At 35.7% G+C, this 16929-nt stretch overlaps 1 protein-coding gene across 6 annotated transcripts in view; it reads left to right on the forward strand.

The window, feature by feature from the left end:
* Window positions 1-16929, forward strand: part of LOC137239184 (nuclear pore complex protein DDB_G0274915) — a 339788-nt gene that overhangs the window by 141694 nt on the left and 181165 nt on the right. The window contains exon 1 of one of the 6 annotated variants that reach the window (XM_067764204.1): window positions 8038-8281. The exons of the other annotated variants lie outside the window; for them this stretch is intronic. Within the exon in view, the coding sequence (XP_067620305.1) occupies window positions 8243-8281 (39 nt within the window). The 5' untranslated portion in view covers window positions 8038-8242. Of the gene's footprint in view, window positions 1-8037; window positions 8282-16929 lie in introns of those variants that run through there. 6 annotated transcript variants of the gene reach the window in all.

Below are 16929 nucleotides of genomic sequence, written 5' to 3' on the forward strand. Positions count from 1 at the left end.
CTTCACTGTAAGTCTGAATGTCAGATCGTACTCTGATTTGTCCCTCCAACTGAGAACGCATAAAAAGCAAGTTAGTTTCTCAGTTTTTTGTAAAAGTCTTATTTGCTGTCTTCTCTACGTTGATATCGTGTTTGTGCGCTCGCATAAATTACCTGTTTTCATCGTATAGTGATAGCACTTTTTTTTTACTCAGTTGAGCAGAGCTCACAGAGTATATTAACTTTGATTGGATAACGGTTGGTTGTACAGGTATAAAGGAATCGAGATAGATATAGACTTCCATATATCAAAATCATCAGGATCGAAAAAAAATTTGATTGAGCCATGTCCGTTCGTCCGTCCGTCCGTCCGCTAACACGATAACTTGAGTAAATTTTGAGGTATCTTGATGAAATTTGGTACGTGGGTTCCTGAGCACTCATCTCAGATCGTTATTTAAAATGAACAATATCGGACTATAACCACGCCCACTTTTTCGATATCGAAAATTTCGAAAAACCGAAAAAGTGCGATAATTCATTACCAAAGACGAATAAAGCGATGAAACTTGGTAGGTAAGTTGAACTTATGACGCAGGATAGAAAATTAGTAAAATTTTGGACAATGGGCGTGGCACCGCCCACTTTTAAAAGAAGGTAATTTAAAAGTTTTGCAAGCTGTAATTTGGCAGTCGTTGAAGATATCATGTTGAAATTTGGCAGGAACGTTACTCCTATTACTATATGTATGCTTAATAAAAATTAGCAAAATCGGAGAACGACCACGCCCACTTCTAAAAAAAAATTTTTTTTTAAAGTTAAATTTTAACAAAAAATTTTATATCTTTACAGTATATATGTAAGTAAATTATGTCAACATTCAACTCCAGTAATGATATGGTGCAACAAAATGCAAAAATAAAAGAAAATTTCAAAATGGGCGTGGCTCCGCCCTTTTTCATTTAATTTGTCTAGGATACTTTTAATGCCATAAGTCGAACAAAAATTTACCAATCCTTGTGAAATTTGGTAGGGGCTTAGATTCTGGGACGATAACTTATTTCTATGAAAAAGGGCGAAATCGGTTGAAGCCACGTCCAGTTTTTATACACAGTCGATCGTCTGTCCTTCCGCTTGGCCGTTAACACGATAACTTGAGCAAAAATCGGTATATCTCTACCAAAATCAGTTCACGTACTTACCTGAACCCACTTTGTATTGGTATGAAAAATGGCCGAAATCGAACTATGACCACGCCCACTTTTTCGATATCGAAAATTACGAAGAACGAAAAAAATGCCATAATTCTATACCAAATACGAAAAAAGGGATGAAACATGGTGGATTGGATTAGTTTATTGACGCAAAATATAACTTTAGAAAAAAACTTTGTAAAATGGGTGTGCACCTACCATATTAAGTAGAATGAAATGAAAAAGTTCTTCAGGGCGAAATAAAAAACCCTTGAAATCTTGGCAGGAATACTGTTCGTGGTATTATATATATAAATAAATTAGCGGTATCCAACAGATGATGTTCTGGGTCACCCTGGTCCACATTTTGGTCGATATCTGGAAAACGCCTTCACATATACAACTACCACCACTCCCTTTTAAAACCCTTATTAACACCTTTCGTTTGATACCCATATTGTACAAACGCATTCTAGAGTCACCCCTGGTCCACCTTTATGCCGATATCTCGAAAAGGCGACCACCTATACAACTACCACCACTCCCTTTTAAAACCCTCATTAATACCTTTAATTTGATACCCAATTGTCGAAACGCATTCTAGAGTCACCCCTGGTCCACCTTTATGCCAATATCTCGAAAAGGAGACCACCTATACAACTACCACCACTCCCTTTTAAAACCCTCATTAAGAGCTTTAATTTGATACCCATATCGTACAAACACATTCTAGAGTCAGCCCTGGTCCACCTTTATGGCGATATCTCGAAAAGGCGTCCACCTATAGGACTAAGCCCCACGCCCTTTTAAAATACTCATTAACACCTTTCGTTTGATACCCAATTGTACAAACACATTCTTGAGTCACCCCTGGTCCACCTTTATGGCGATATCTCGAAAAGGCGACCACCTATACAACTACCACCACTCCATTTTAAAACCTTCATTAATACCTTTAATTTGATACCCATATCGTACAAACACATTCTAGAGTCACCCCTGGTCCACCTTTATGGCGATATCTCGAAAAGGCGTCCACCTGTAGAACTAAACCCCTCGCCCTTTTGAAATACTCATTAACACCTTTCGTTTGATACCCATATTGTACAAACGCATTCTAGAGTCACCCCTGGTCAACGTTTATGGCGATATCTCGAAAAGGCGTCCACCTATAGAACTAAGGCCCACTCCCTTTTAATGATCATTAACCCCTTTCATTTGATACCCATATCGTACAAACAAATTCTAGGGTCACCCCTGGTCCACCTTTATGGCGATATCTCGGAATGGCGTCCACCTATGAAACTAAGGATCACTCCCTTTTAAAATACTCATTAACACCTTTCATTTGATACCCATATCGTACAAACAAATTCTAGAGTCAACCCTGATCCACCTTTATGGCGGTATCCCTAAATGGCGTCCACCTATAGAACTATGGCCCACTCCCTCATAAAATACTCTTTAAATTCATTTGATACACATGTCATACAAACACATTCCAGGGTTACCCTCGGTTGATTTTCCTACATCGTTATTTTCCCTTATGTTGCCACCATAGCTCTCAACTGAGTATGTAATGTTCGGTTTCGGATTCCTTACTTGTTTTAATTTGAAATGCTTTAAGCAGGACTAAGAATGACAATCTTAAAAATAATTGTAATTTCCCAAAAATTGTCGTTATAGGTTCAAATTAAGTTAATAAGAAGTATAAAGGTGAAGGCATAACGGTTCTTCGTTGTTTTAAATTAGAAAAACCTTTATTTATATTCAGGACCCAAAAACCCTTTGAACGATTTCCCGTCATTCCTTGTCAAATTTGGTTTGTGCCATCATTAGTGTTATTTTTCGTTCAAGTATGAGGAAGGAACCAAAAAAATTTTAAGTCTTCATCGGCTTTCTCTAACAAGATTTATCATAAAACCCATGAGAGAACGGCAGATTTTACATAACGTATGTATGTGTCCCCCAATAAATCAGGTTATGGTGTCGGAGTGGGACGAGAAAAATATTTATAGCATATAATACCTACCCTACCTTGGCGGCGGGTTCGCACCCCGGGCAAAGTAACATCAAAATTTTAGAAATAAGGTTTTTCAATTAGAAGAACATTTTTCTAAGCGGGGTCGCCCCTCGGCAGTGTTTGGCAAGCGCTCCGAGTGTATTTCTGCCATGAAAAGCTCTCAGTGAAAACTCATCTGCCTTGCAGATGCCGTTCGGAGTCGGCATAAAACATGTAGGTCCCGTCCGGCCAATTTGTAGGGAAAGTCAAGAGGAGCACGACGCAAATTGGAAGAGAAGCTCGGCCTTAGATCTCTTCGGAGGTTATCGCGCCTTACATTTTTTTTTATAATACCTACTCAATTAAGGCCTTTCTCTGTTCTTTGTGGCCAAACTCCTTCTTCGATATAATAAATATTGCTGTGGTTCAACTTCTTTTTTGGATTGTAAAGAATGAATTCATCGAACTGGCAACTATTTACGTGTGTCATATTATTTTTGGTCAGTCGAGCTGGTTAGTAATGATTACCTTTGGGAATTCATAGAAATTCAATGCCTTTTTATTTTTATTGTTTAATTCTTTATCTTTAATTATTTTTCACTATTTAGACGAATCTCAAAATTGAGCGAAAAGAATAGAAAAACAGGTATTTTGGCGCCCGTAGTACATCGCCTGCCACAAGGAGAATACGCTGAACTATTTTTTATTGTAGACTACTTAATGGACATTTGATTATATTATGTACTGCCAATTAAGTTTAAACATTCCAACTTTAATAACGTATAGGAAGGTGCGTAGTTACGTTATCATTCATGAATCATCCTTTCGAATGGATCGTGCCTACATTACAACGACTGAATTGAATCACCAAAGTCCTTATCAATAATTAATTTCCGCAAATTGTATTTAACCTTGTAAAAGAGTGCTGCTTTTCTCACGAATCGTGTGTAAACATGTAAACAAATACTAACTTACCAGAGAGAGGGGCTGGTAGTCTGGTGGAAAATGCAGCGTATGTACGTTTGCGTTGTACTTTTTATTGCAAGACACTTCTGCCTAACTCTGATACATGCATAACTGATTAGTGTGTGAGATTGTGCAGAAGGATGATTAAGGACTTTGCTTTGGTTAGGCTGTAGCGGTTGAAACGTTAATGCCAGGCAAGGCAATCATCCTAACTGTGTCGGAATTGTGCTAGTCCCATTGAGGTGGTCGTGATTGAATGTGTCACACTGACACATTGAACGGAAATTATGTGCTGTGGTCTTTGTTAATGTATGCATAAGAATACTCGTAATAGTTTACGTATGTATGTACATATTTAAATATCTAACTAAGGTTTATTTTTTGACTTTGCCAACATTTTCCTTTGCGCCCTGCGTATTTTTGCCACCAAGTTTCCTTGCTTACTTGCTGCGTTTTTGTTTTTGTTTCGCGCATAAAAGTAAATGCGGAAGTCAGTCATATTCGTAGCTACAATCGCCCTCACATAACTAAAAGGTTAAAGTTCTTTATTCGCTCATCATTTATGTGCGCTATGTAGGCTAGAGTGCTCCAGCCTTACAAGCTGGGGCACATGGTTACTCGGTTACTCCGTTCTTTATTCCGACTATAAACTCTGACTGTTTACATTGACTCGGTGCGTTGTCCTATTTGCATTATTTGTTTTTGTGCAGTTTTCCTTTCTTTTTTCTCTATATTATGTTTTTTTCATGTCGGTTTGCTGTAAACACCCGTTGTGGTTTTCTATTTGTATGCAGATGTGGGGTAAAGTTTATTTATAGATACAAAGTGCAGAAAAAAGGAGCAGTTCTGGGTGCTGTGTGTTGTTTTCTGCCGCCTTGTAAGAAAGGACTTTGACTCGCTGGTTAATTGGTTGAAACTAAAACCGAAGACTGGTATAAAGGCTTAGTATGAACGGTACATTGAATTATGTAAGTAGAGAAACTGAATTAAGGATGTTTGCGGAAAATTTAAGGGGTTTAAGTTTTATGATGTGCAATAATCAGTGCATAAATGATGGTCCATTATTAACTTAACGTGTTCATGAGCAATTTAAACTATAATGGGATCTGGTATTAGAGAAACAGCTTAAGTTGTTTGAATTGCTGTTTTATATGATCTCTGTGAATGAATAGGAAAGCTTATTTTTTTTTAGGGTATTTCGACTGCTGAGTGGAATATCGCCCTAACTCGGCTGCGCTTTCTCAGAAAACTTTTGGATAAGGCCCTATTTCAGAACTTGTTCCAGAGTTAAAAAACGCCTTTCCTCAGAATTTGTTTCAAACACGCCTTATCTGAGCTTCAATTCAAGATATCTTTTCAATAGCTGGGACGTTTACAAAAAAAAAAAAATATTTTAGATAGCGCGTTCTTCCATCGAATTTATTACTTACTTACTTACTTAATTGGCGCTTAACCGTCTAAACGGTTATGGCCGTCCAACAAGGCGCGCCAGTCGCTCCTTCGCTCCGCCAACCGGCGCCAATTGGTCACACCAAGGGAGTTTAAATCGTTTTCCACCTGGTCCTTCCAACGGAGTGGGGGCCGCCCTCTACCTCTGCTTCCATAGGCGGGTTCCGATAGAAACACTTTCTTGGCCGGAGCATCATCTTTCATTCGCATAACATGGCCTAGCCAGCGCAGCCGCTGCGTTTTAATTCGCTGGACTATGTTGATGTCTGCGTATAGCTCGTACAGCTCATCATTAAATCTTCTTCGGTACTCGCCATCGCCAACGCGTAGAGGTCCATAAATCTTTCGAAGAACTTTTCTCTCGAACACTCCCAAAGCCGCTTCATCTGCTGTTGTCATGGTCCATGCTTCTGCCCCATATAGCAGGACGGGTACGATAAGTGACTTGTAGAGTATGATTTTCGTTCGCCGAGAGAGGACTTTACTTTTCAATTGCCTACCTAGTCCAAAGTAGCATTTATTGGCAAGATTGATTCTTCAATTAAATTTGATTAATTTTTCGTCTTCTCAATTAGTTGTGAGAATAATCTCCGATTTGACTTCTAACAATTTTGTGGATTTTGCCATGCTGTGATTATGGGAGTATAGAAATTCACGGAAGTAACACTAGTCGCGGTAGTAAAAAGTTTTCCTTGATAAAACCTCAATTAACTACACTTTAACTCAACAATGCCAAAGTTGCAAAGAGGCGAGCGACATCTGTAAACAGATATCTTCTTTTATCAAAGGTGCTACTTATTAGCTAAAGATACAGGGAAATAACAATGATCAATTGACAAACCTTTCTACTCAATGACACCGGTAGCGCTAGAACACTAATTCATATCTCACTTTCATATTTTCTTCGTAACTACTGAGCTTTTGAGTGCTAAACTTGCGCTTGACGCAATTGCACCGACTCAATGCGTAGAAACCGAGCATGACGCTGGCGACGAAAAAAAGGCCCACAGCCCAGCCTTAATCCTCGCATGCTAATCCATTATGATTTTTCACAAGTTTTTATTCTTGTTTTTGCTTAAATTTTCCAATTCACTTTGTGTAAAAAAGGTGTACCTTCTACACTAGCATACTAATTTGCTACTTTTCAAAACTCGAATTTGCATATAAGTGTTTTGTTGTGCAAAATTTTTGCGCAAAATCTGCTGATAATTTGTTAACATATATAAACATATACATATATGTAAATATGTTAGAACATTAGCAATATGCAAGTGCAATTTTCACACTTTTTCTAATCTTTTTATGTCAATGTCTGACACACTTTAGCCATAAGCTGAAGGTGTTTAGTGGAAAAAAGTGCAAAATAATAATGCAGAAGAAGAGCACTAAAGCGGATATTGTCACACTTTTTCAAGTACAAAAGTATCGACTAATGACAATTAAAAAATTCTAAGTGCGTACTTGAAACTAATGAGGAAAAAGTGCACTAAACTGAGTGGAAAGTGTTAAGGTGCCACGTAGTGTATGAAATGTGTTTGTTTTTTCGAAAATTTAGGCAAGCAAATGCGAACAGTTTAAAAGTATACACAATGTGTTGGGTCGATTTTATGGACGAAAGTTAACCGATATCGCGCCATCGATTTTTCGATAGGATTTAGGCTCAGGAAAAAAGTTCCACTACGCATACCCAAAAAAATAATTTTCGAACCTGCGAAAAAAGTCGATTTTTCGACCAAAATTCTGCTAAATCTTCATAAAACAATTTTTTTTTTTAAACACTGCATTTACCAATTTTGCATTTGCCAATTGACACGAAAAAAATACATAAAAAATGATTTCCAGCCCTGAAAATAAAAGAAATGCATAAAAATGCGATATCGGTTAATAAATCGACCCAGTCTAATACACAATTTTTAAAAACATTAGCCGGAAACTTTATTTGCTTTACTTATATATTGGCAAATTATATCGAATTTCAATCCGGTTATTTCTCTTTTCGCAAGTCCACATCAAATGTATTAGCTTCTACATCAAATTATCACTCACCATTGCGGCAATACTCACCATTTTTTCCCGTCCATATTTTGTGCCTTCTACAAGCGCAGGCAGTCGGCGGCTTTTCATCAATTTACTACAAATTCATTCAACTTTGCCGCAACGCAACCTCAAACCTTTTACGTTTGCTGTTTTATTTTAGGTTTTTTTGTTTGCGAATTTTGCTAACCAATTTCGACTTGTGTTGCGCTTCTATTTAGGTATCTACTTTTTTTTTATTTCTGTTGCTTTTGTAACCCCCATAGTCAAGCTTTAATTTACGTTTTAATTGTAAATCTGAACTTATTTGAACTTAGTTGCAAATCGCGAATTAAGTGCTATGAAATCGAAAACTAAATCAATCCAACTGACTGTATTTTGAGTCTAGTTGTTGATTTGCCACCGCCGGGTGATGTATTCTTTGGCTTTCATGAGAAAAGTAAATTTAATGGTGTATTAAAGCTTGATTGAATATGTTGAAATGTGAAGATGCAACTTATTTTGATAGTAAATTTTTAATGTGCAGTGAATAGTTGGCTAAGTTTTTTTGTATTGTTGGGCAACAAATTTTTTTTATACATACAGGATATCTTAAATTAGAAAGCTTTTCCATCATCAAAATGACCAATTTTCTGCGCACTCGATTGTGGCACCCAAAGGTAAATATTTGTTAGTGTTTATTAGACAACTTAATAAGGCAACTCATACAAACTCGCAAATTTCGCATAACCATGGAGATCTCGCTCACAGTAAGGCTGTGAAGGCTTTGAGCTTTGCGAGGAATTTGCAAGCTTTAATTAACTGCTCTACTCAACTAATCAAGTGCGGTCCCTATCAACGCTCTCAAAGCATTAAACTTAACAACTCTGCCCTCCTAAATGTCCACCGAAAAATTTATTCGCTTCTTGTTGAGAGCCAAACCAAGTCGAAGTGATGTTATACTGAGCCATAGAGAGCCATTGTGCGTGCATCCTTGCTTTCAAACATAGATGAGCAATTTCATGGCAGTTTTTTCAATAAATTTTTCAGTTTCGCAATTCAGGGCATGTTGTACTCATATTCTGCATTTTTCTACCAAAATCTATTCGCTTCTTGTTGGAAGTCAAACGGGGTCAAAATGATCTTCTTCTGAGCCATAGAGAGCCATTGCGTAGACTGCTTCCAGGCTTAAATGACCAGTTTTAGTACAATTTTTTTTTATAAATTTTCAGTTACTGCAGGGTGAGAGGAGAGGTCGATAGGAAGATAGAAAAATTGAGAAGTAGACAGAGAGGGAAAGTGAAATATATAGGCGAGATAGGGAAAAATGAAGATAGACCGGGATAGGGGGAGACAGAGATAAAGGTAGAGAGATGTAGAAAAATAGATAAAGGGAAACATACCCTACCCTGCCTCTGTGAAAAGAAAAATTATAATATTCTTATCACATCACGTTTTCACAGCGCGGTGATTGATCTCCAGAAGCGTGAACTTTAGGGTTAAACCTGCTAGATTGATAGTCAAAAGGTCGAGAAGTTACCGTCAGCACCTACGTTGAAGAGTTTTTAAATGACGTAGGCATACGAGCGTATGTATGCAATGTCACACCGCCGTTCCGAGGTAGGTAATAATTCAACCCAAAGTAGTTTCATCTTCGAAAGTCTGACCAGACTTAAAAGTTGGTAATACGGGGAACAAGATGGTCTTGGATACAACCTGCTCTTTGAATAATCAATTCAGGAGCTTCACGGTGGCTGCTATTGATATCCATATGCGGAAGAGTTTTTGACTGGAATCAGGAGTTCCATTATAATGACAGGACCCATGAAATGAGGGGCTTCGATTTCAGAACAATTTCGGAATTTTTGTCCAGATTGGTTACTGGAAGGTTTCGTATCTTTTAAGGATGATTTCGATATTATATTGGAATGCTTTCGGGACTGTTTCGAGATCATATTGGGAATTTTGTTTAGATTATTTCGGGACTATTGCAAAGCGTATCTGGATTGTGTTCGTAATTATTTCGAGACCATTAAGGACTGTTTTCAAGTTGTTTCGGTGCTAGCTTAGAATTGGTTTCGAAACTATCTCCGGATCAATATGCTTTTGTTACAATTTTTCGATTGTTTGAGGAGAATTTCGAACCTATTTGAAAATAATTTTTTGAACTGTTTCGGAGTTGCCTTTAGAATTATATGTGAACTAGCTACATATATGTACATATGTAAATGTACAGACACATAATTATTATGAGTCAATTGCAACAAGTGTGCAATCATACGCATTCAGCAAGAATAAAAGAAGTATAGACATACAAAGTCAATCATTACAAAATTACACACATTTAAACACATAAAAGCTATTGATTGGATATTCCTTTTCATAAAAGATATGATTCACTCAAATGCGCTTACTGGAACTAAAAATTGTGAAACAGGGGCAAAATATACGAATACATGCACGTGTACCTATTACTACTCGCTTATGTTCCTACATGTACATATGTTTGTATGTGTATTTAGGGTTTCAGGTTATTGGAAAATATTTAACTTTTTTCACGTTTAAATGAAAGAACACCTGCAGTTTGACGAACAAAAAGTTTGCAATAAAAAATCATTACAAGTTATGAGAGGACTCATAGTGTGTAGTTTTCTAAATAAATCAAGACTTGTATGCCAAAACATACAAACAAATATACAGTAGAGAACAAAAAAGTAGCAAAAAAGTTCCAATTTCGTCAATTGAATTCTTCTATTTTTATTTTAGACATCTTAAGAAAAAACTTCTATGGATTTTGTAACTGAAACTGTGCAAACTAAATTCAAAAAGGTTTTCGAAAAAATTCGAAAACTCAACATGGTCCGATAGTTTTCTGAATGTTTTAAGTTTTAAATATAAAGAAAAAATTGCATGCTCCGAATTTCGAGAGCCCTATAACTTGAACTTTGTTAGACTAAAACAAATTTTGCAACAAAACTTCACACTTGAAAAAATGCAGAGAACTCCAAATAAAAAGTTTGTCAAATTTTCTTCAATTTTAAAATTTTTTCATTAATGTTCTAGAAATTGATTTGCATAGTTTATGTTATCTTATTTTTTTCCTTAAAATATCGATAAAAAATTAATTTAATTGACGAAAAACTGAAATTTTTGATTGAGCTCAAGGCCGGGTTTTCTTAAATAAAACACTTGGATGTGTATTTTATTTTGTTTTTATTTTTCAATATTTCGACTTCAGTCTGAAGTCATCCTCAGGACTGGAAATAACATAAAACATAATTATTAAAAAAAAAAAAAAAAAATACAAACAAAATAAAAAAAAAAAAAATACAAAAAAAACAAAATACACATCCAAGTGTTTTATTTAAGAAAACCCGGCCTTGAGCTCAACCAAAAATTTCAGTTTTTCTAAACACTAACGGCCAATAACGAGACAAATTATGTTAATTGACGAAATTAAAAAAAAAAAACAAGTAAGGACGGAAGACGGAAGTAAACGGAGACTTCATACCTTTCATGAATGGGGCTGAACAATAATCTTATCCCGTTCGTAATCTCCAAATAATCGGATGTATAAGATAAGAAATATATAGTGAACAGATGTACATACCTAAACGATTTTTAAGATAAATATAAAATAAAAAATGGCAAAAAACCCCCTTATCTGAACGATCGGTTGTATGGGATATATATTATATATAGCTCCGATCGAAATGATTTTTACAGGAAATCTATGATATATTAGAATATATATCACCAAGTTTCACGTTTTTATACACCTATCCCCCGATTTACACGGTACTTGTTTTACACGATTTCACTTTTACACGGTTCATAAATCAGCAAAACTTGAAAAACTCCGAAGATTCACAAATCATTAAAAACCTTTTTGAGTCCCCTTGGCACCACTGATTGCAATATTGAGGGATTCCCCTTATTGTGAATATGTATGTACATAACCAAACGCAGAGTATGTAGTTCATGTGGAAGCAAAATCGTTTGATGAAAATTTTAACAAAAAACCATAATTTTTACTATTATTGAGAGTTTTTTTTGGTTTGAGCTGGTAAGTTATCGATTGAGTTATTTTTTCGTGAACCTTCATGAGTACATATGTGATTTGTGTTAATTTTTCAAGTTTCTAAAATACCAAAAACTTCGAAGAAAACTACGGTAGTTAGTTACTTTTTGGTCAAAGAATACTTAGTTTTAAGTTTTTTAAGATGTTTTAGTTTCGTTTTATTTAAATAAATGACTGAATTGGGTAGTTTTTTCGCTTTACACGGTTTTTGTATAGGAAAACGAAGATTTCATCTTACACGGTTTTGTCTGGAACCGATCTTCCGTGTAAATCGGGGGATAGGTGTATTGGAAACTAAGGGAGAAATGGCCAAAAATCTTTCTATCTGAACGATCGGTTGTACGGGATAGGTATATACTATATACATATACCTCCGATTAAAGTGATTTTTCAGGAAATCTATGATATATTAGAATAAATATTACCAGGTTTAACTTTTTTATATTGGAAATTAAGGGAGAAATGGCTAAAAATCTTTCTATCTGAACGATCAGTTGTATGGGCTATATATTATATATAGCTCCGATCGAAATGATTTTTTCATGAAATCTTCTATGATATATTAGAATAAATATCACCTAGTTTAACGTTTTTATATTGGAAATTAAGGGAGAAATTGCCAAAAACCTTTCTATCTGAACGAACGGTTGTATGGGATATATACTATATATAGCTACGATCGAAATGATTTTTACAGGAAATCTTCTATGATATATTAGAATATATATCACCAAGTTTCACGTTTTTATATTGAAAATTAAGGGAGAAATTTGCCAAAAATCTTTCTATCTGAACGATCGGTTGTATGGGATATATACTATATATAGCTCCGATCAAATTGATTTTTTCAGAAAATCTTCTATGATATATTAAAATATATATCACCGAGTTTCGCGTTTATACTTTCTTAATTAAGGGAGAAATGGCCAAAAATCGTTCTATCTGAACGAACGGTTGTATGGGATATAACTATATATAGCTCCGATCAAATTGATTTTTCAGGATATCTTCTATGATATATTAGAATATATATCACCGAGTTTCACGTTTATACTTTCTAAATTGCGGAAGGAATAACCAAAATCGTCTTATCTGAACGATCGGTTGTATGGGAGATATATGTTATAGTGGTCCGATCCTACCGGATCCGACAAATGTTTAATATAATGCAAAAATACATCCTTGTGCCTAATTTCTTTGAGATGTCTCAAAATTTGAGGGACTAGTTTGCGTTGGAACAGACAGACGGACGGACGGACATGGCTATATCAACTCGGTTCGTCGCCCTGATCAATTCGGTATACTTAATGGTGAGTCTATCTTCTATATTTCTCAACGTTACAAACATCGGTACAAAGTTAATTTACCATTTCATGTTCATGAAAGGTATAAAAAACATTACTACTTTTCTGTTCTCTGCTGTACATACAAAGTGTGAATGGAAGTGCGAACGTAAACCAGAGTCACAATAAATTAGCAGGGAATTCGAAAGGCATGTTTCCGTTTTCCTGTCCATAACTGTGGCAGTAGGGATCATATAAATACACTCACAGTGCACAATACATTGCTTGAGCTGCATGGGACCTTTATTTCATTTTCAAGTACCTACGTACACGTACGTGTGATACATGAATACATGTATGTGCAAAATAAGGCTTAGCCCGGTGGTTGCTTGGTTGATTATTACTTTTCGTTTCGATTGCCAGTTTTGTTGTCTGACAAGTTGGACTGGTTTGTGTCACATCTGTTGACGAACAAGCAGGTCAACGTGTTGGCAGTTTATGTTGTATGAAAAAACAAAAATAAACAAATATGAAAGGCGAAGTCAGGGGACCATCAGCAGTGTTATCATTTGGCGTTATGGATAAGTTGGGGACAAATGCCCATTTATTTAGGATCAATTCTGTTGGTTATGTTTTCGCTGATTCTTTGCTTTTTGCAAACATAAACGGGAAAATGCTTTGCTTATTATTATTTAGAAAAGAAAATATTTCGCTGACTAGTGCTAATTTAAAAAAAAATTCCACCGTGATGTTTACAAAAAAAAAATAACTTTATTCATAAATAGAAAAAATCAAGCAAGCTTTATGCGTAATACTATGTTCAAACAGAAAAATAAATTGAGGAAATTTCGATTTGAATTGAGTGCTGTTCATACAACTCGATTTAGCTTACACAATAGTAATTTGATAGCTGGTTGGCTCATCTCTACAGCAAGAACATACCTTTGTTCAGACTGTTAAAATGTGCGTGTTGGTATTAGGCGAATGAAATGGAATGAAAACATAAAACTTTGAAATTTTTGTGTGTTGTAAGAAAATGTGTTCAATGTTTTGGTTTCATTTTGAGTTTGCCATCTTCTTTTGACAATCCCTACTCCAGTGAAATGAAAGACATAAAATCAGCTGATGAGATGAGCCAACCATATAGTTCAGCCGTGCGTAGCTGACGTTTAAATATATTCAATAAACACACTTTACAATGTTGCATTTGCAGTTTGAAACAATTTATTACGCAATTTTTTTTAAATTGGCAATTTATTATTACAATTTATTATATGACAAATTGCGTAATAAATTGCCCAAATAGTATAAATTGCCAATTTGGTGTGTGTTTGAACCTAGTATTACATGAATTTCAAACTTTTAGCAATTTATATGATTTTTTTATTTCGATGCACTCTTATGCCTCCACTCATAACAACTCATATCCATTGCTCAGCATATTTTTTTTCTGAAAATTTGTTCTTGTTTCTTTTCGTTTTAACTTTTGGGAGTTTCCGCTTTTCAGCAGAAATCAACAAACAAAAAACACTTAAAATAGCCCACACAGCTGCAGCTTATCAGATTGAACTGACTAGACAATATTAAATTATGCATGCATACTATGTATGTACATAAGGACGGTTCAAATTGTATGGGGAAAAAAACTTCCGAATCCGAATCCGAATTTGACATTTATTTTCATGTATTTTATTTGTGAGAGCCGCTATTCGGATTGGGATATAAAAGTTTCTAACAAAATTAGGGAGGCTCAAAATTCATTTCAGACCTATGGTCCCATGGACAATATTACTCAGTATGATCCATAGATTCAGAACCTGGATGTGCCTTTTCAACAATAAATTTGACCCACCCTAATGTACATTGAGAATATTACGAAAGTTCGGTTCTGGATTCATCGGTACCAGGTCCGGTTTTGATTTTAATTTTGCTTACCGTATGCGATTAGTTTAACCTCCGAGTTTGGCTTCGATTTAGTTTCCGGTCCTGACCCGTGTTCGGTCTTTAGTTCCGGTTTCTCCGTCGGTTCTGATTTTCGTTCTTGTTCCAGTTCTGAGTATAGTTTTGAATACAGTTTCGATTTTAGTACTGGTTTTGGGTTCGATATCAGTTCCGGTTCGGTCCTATTGTAATTTGGCTCCCGTTTTACACTTGGTTTCTTTCTAGTTCCTGCTTCAGTCCTGGTTGCAGCTTCGTATTCAGTTCACATTTTAGTTTTGGTTCCGACTTTCTCCCGGTTGCAGTTTCGTATTCAGCTCTGATTTTTACTTCGCTTTTGGTTTCGGTTGCTATTTCTGTTTCGATTCCGATTTCAAACTTGAGTGCCCTTTTTGTTCTGGTTTCGTATTCGGTTTCGGCACCGGTTTCACACTTAGCATCCGTTTCGGTTATGAATTTCGTTCCGTTTTTTTCCACTTTCGGTTCCGGTTTTAAATTCGCTTACCTTTTTCGGTTTGAAACTTTGTTTCCGATTTGGTTCCTTTCCCGCTTTCAGTTTCGCCACGGATAGGATTTCTATATCACTTTCGACAGCTGTAAAGCCTATCCTATGTGTTTCTTCATTTTAGCCGATATACATTCTAGTTTATTTATTGGTACTACTTTTACGGCCCAGAAACGCCTGTTATCTTATGAAATGGGTTTTATCGATACCCCGTACCGAGTTTCGCTGCCACAAGATTCTTTTAGAGTGATACTTTGAGCGAGTACCAAGTCGGTGCCTTATATTCGATATCATCTAAAATTTAGCATCTAAATAGATTAATCATTGCTGCTATAAGGATGAGAGCACACTCTTGGAAGGTTTTGGGGTGTACTCTCGCTTTTAATAGTTCTTTTCGTCGATGCATCACTATTGCAATTCTTTCGATATCTATTTTTTTAATTTTGTCATAAAAAATCATATTCTACTTTATTCTCTATGTAACAGTATAGCATAATTATTCTAAACCACAAAGATCGGCGCTGGGAAGAAAACTAATACATTGTCTCTAAATAAAAAAAAAAAACTGTCTATTTGGGGTAAGAGTAATTCGCGCATCAAACATAAAAAATTTTACTGTGATTCCCCCGTGCCAGCTATGACTTCAATAAGAACTCGTTTTAAAGAAATCATTACTAGTTGGTTGTTCGCCAAGGGAAATAAATTCATATTTTCGAAAAACTTGCAGAAAGCGATTTTCTGTTTTTATGTTATTGCGCATTGCATATCATACAAATCGTCTTCAAATAAATTTCTTTCGCAACAAATTAAAAGCTTCCTTATTACCGTCACTCAATTGACATAATTCGCCAACCTAAAACTCAACTTCCTTTGTGCACATTTCATTTGAAAATTATGCAAATATTCCACACAAACAATTTGAAAGCGCATGAAAAAACATAAACAGCTATAATCTATGTATGTGTCCGTATACGCCTGCGCATTTCCCTCGTCAACAAATAAATAAATTTTATGCATTTGTAGGCCGGTCTTGCAACAGACAATTTTGCATGTATGTCAAACGAATTTCAACAACAAATGTGCTTAACCGTGTTTACTTTGACAGTTTACCAGCGCTGTCACTTTGACAATTACCATGCAAAAGCTTTTGTGAGTTTGGTGTTCGCATGCACGTTGTATGTACCTATTTGCGTTATTATACACAGCCTGTCAAAGAAAGCAGACAAGCAAGCGACAAAGCTTAAAATGCGGGCAAATACAAATTGTATGTAATGCAAATGACATTCAACGAGTACGCAAATTAGTAACCGTGTACTGAGTATAAACAACGATTAATGGCATTTTTTACCCAAAAGTAGGTTCAAAAGCGGCAGCACCAAAATAATTTACTGCTACTAACACTGGAACACACCCTTTTCAATGTACCGTTTTTACCGGTGTTGATAAGTACTTCAGCCTAAATATTGCCTTCCTCCGCAGCCTATTTCAAAACACAAACACTCTTACAGTTTATTTCTTGCT

The sequence above is a fragment of the Eurosta solidaginis genome, chromosome 2 (assembly GCF_040869045.1).
Source record: "Eurosta solidaginis isolate ZX-2024a chromosome 2, ASM4086904v1, whole genome shotgun sequence".
NCBI classification, from domain to species: Eukaryota; Metazoa; Arthropoda; class Insecta; order Diptera; family Tephritidae; genus Eurosta; species Eurosta solidaginis.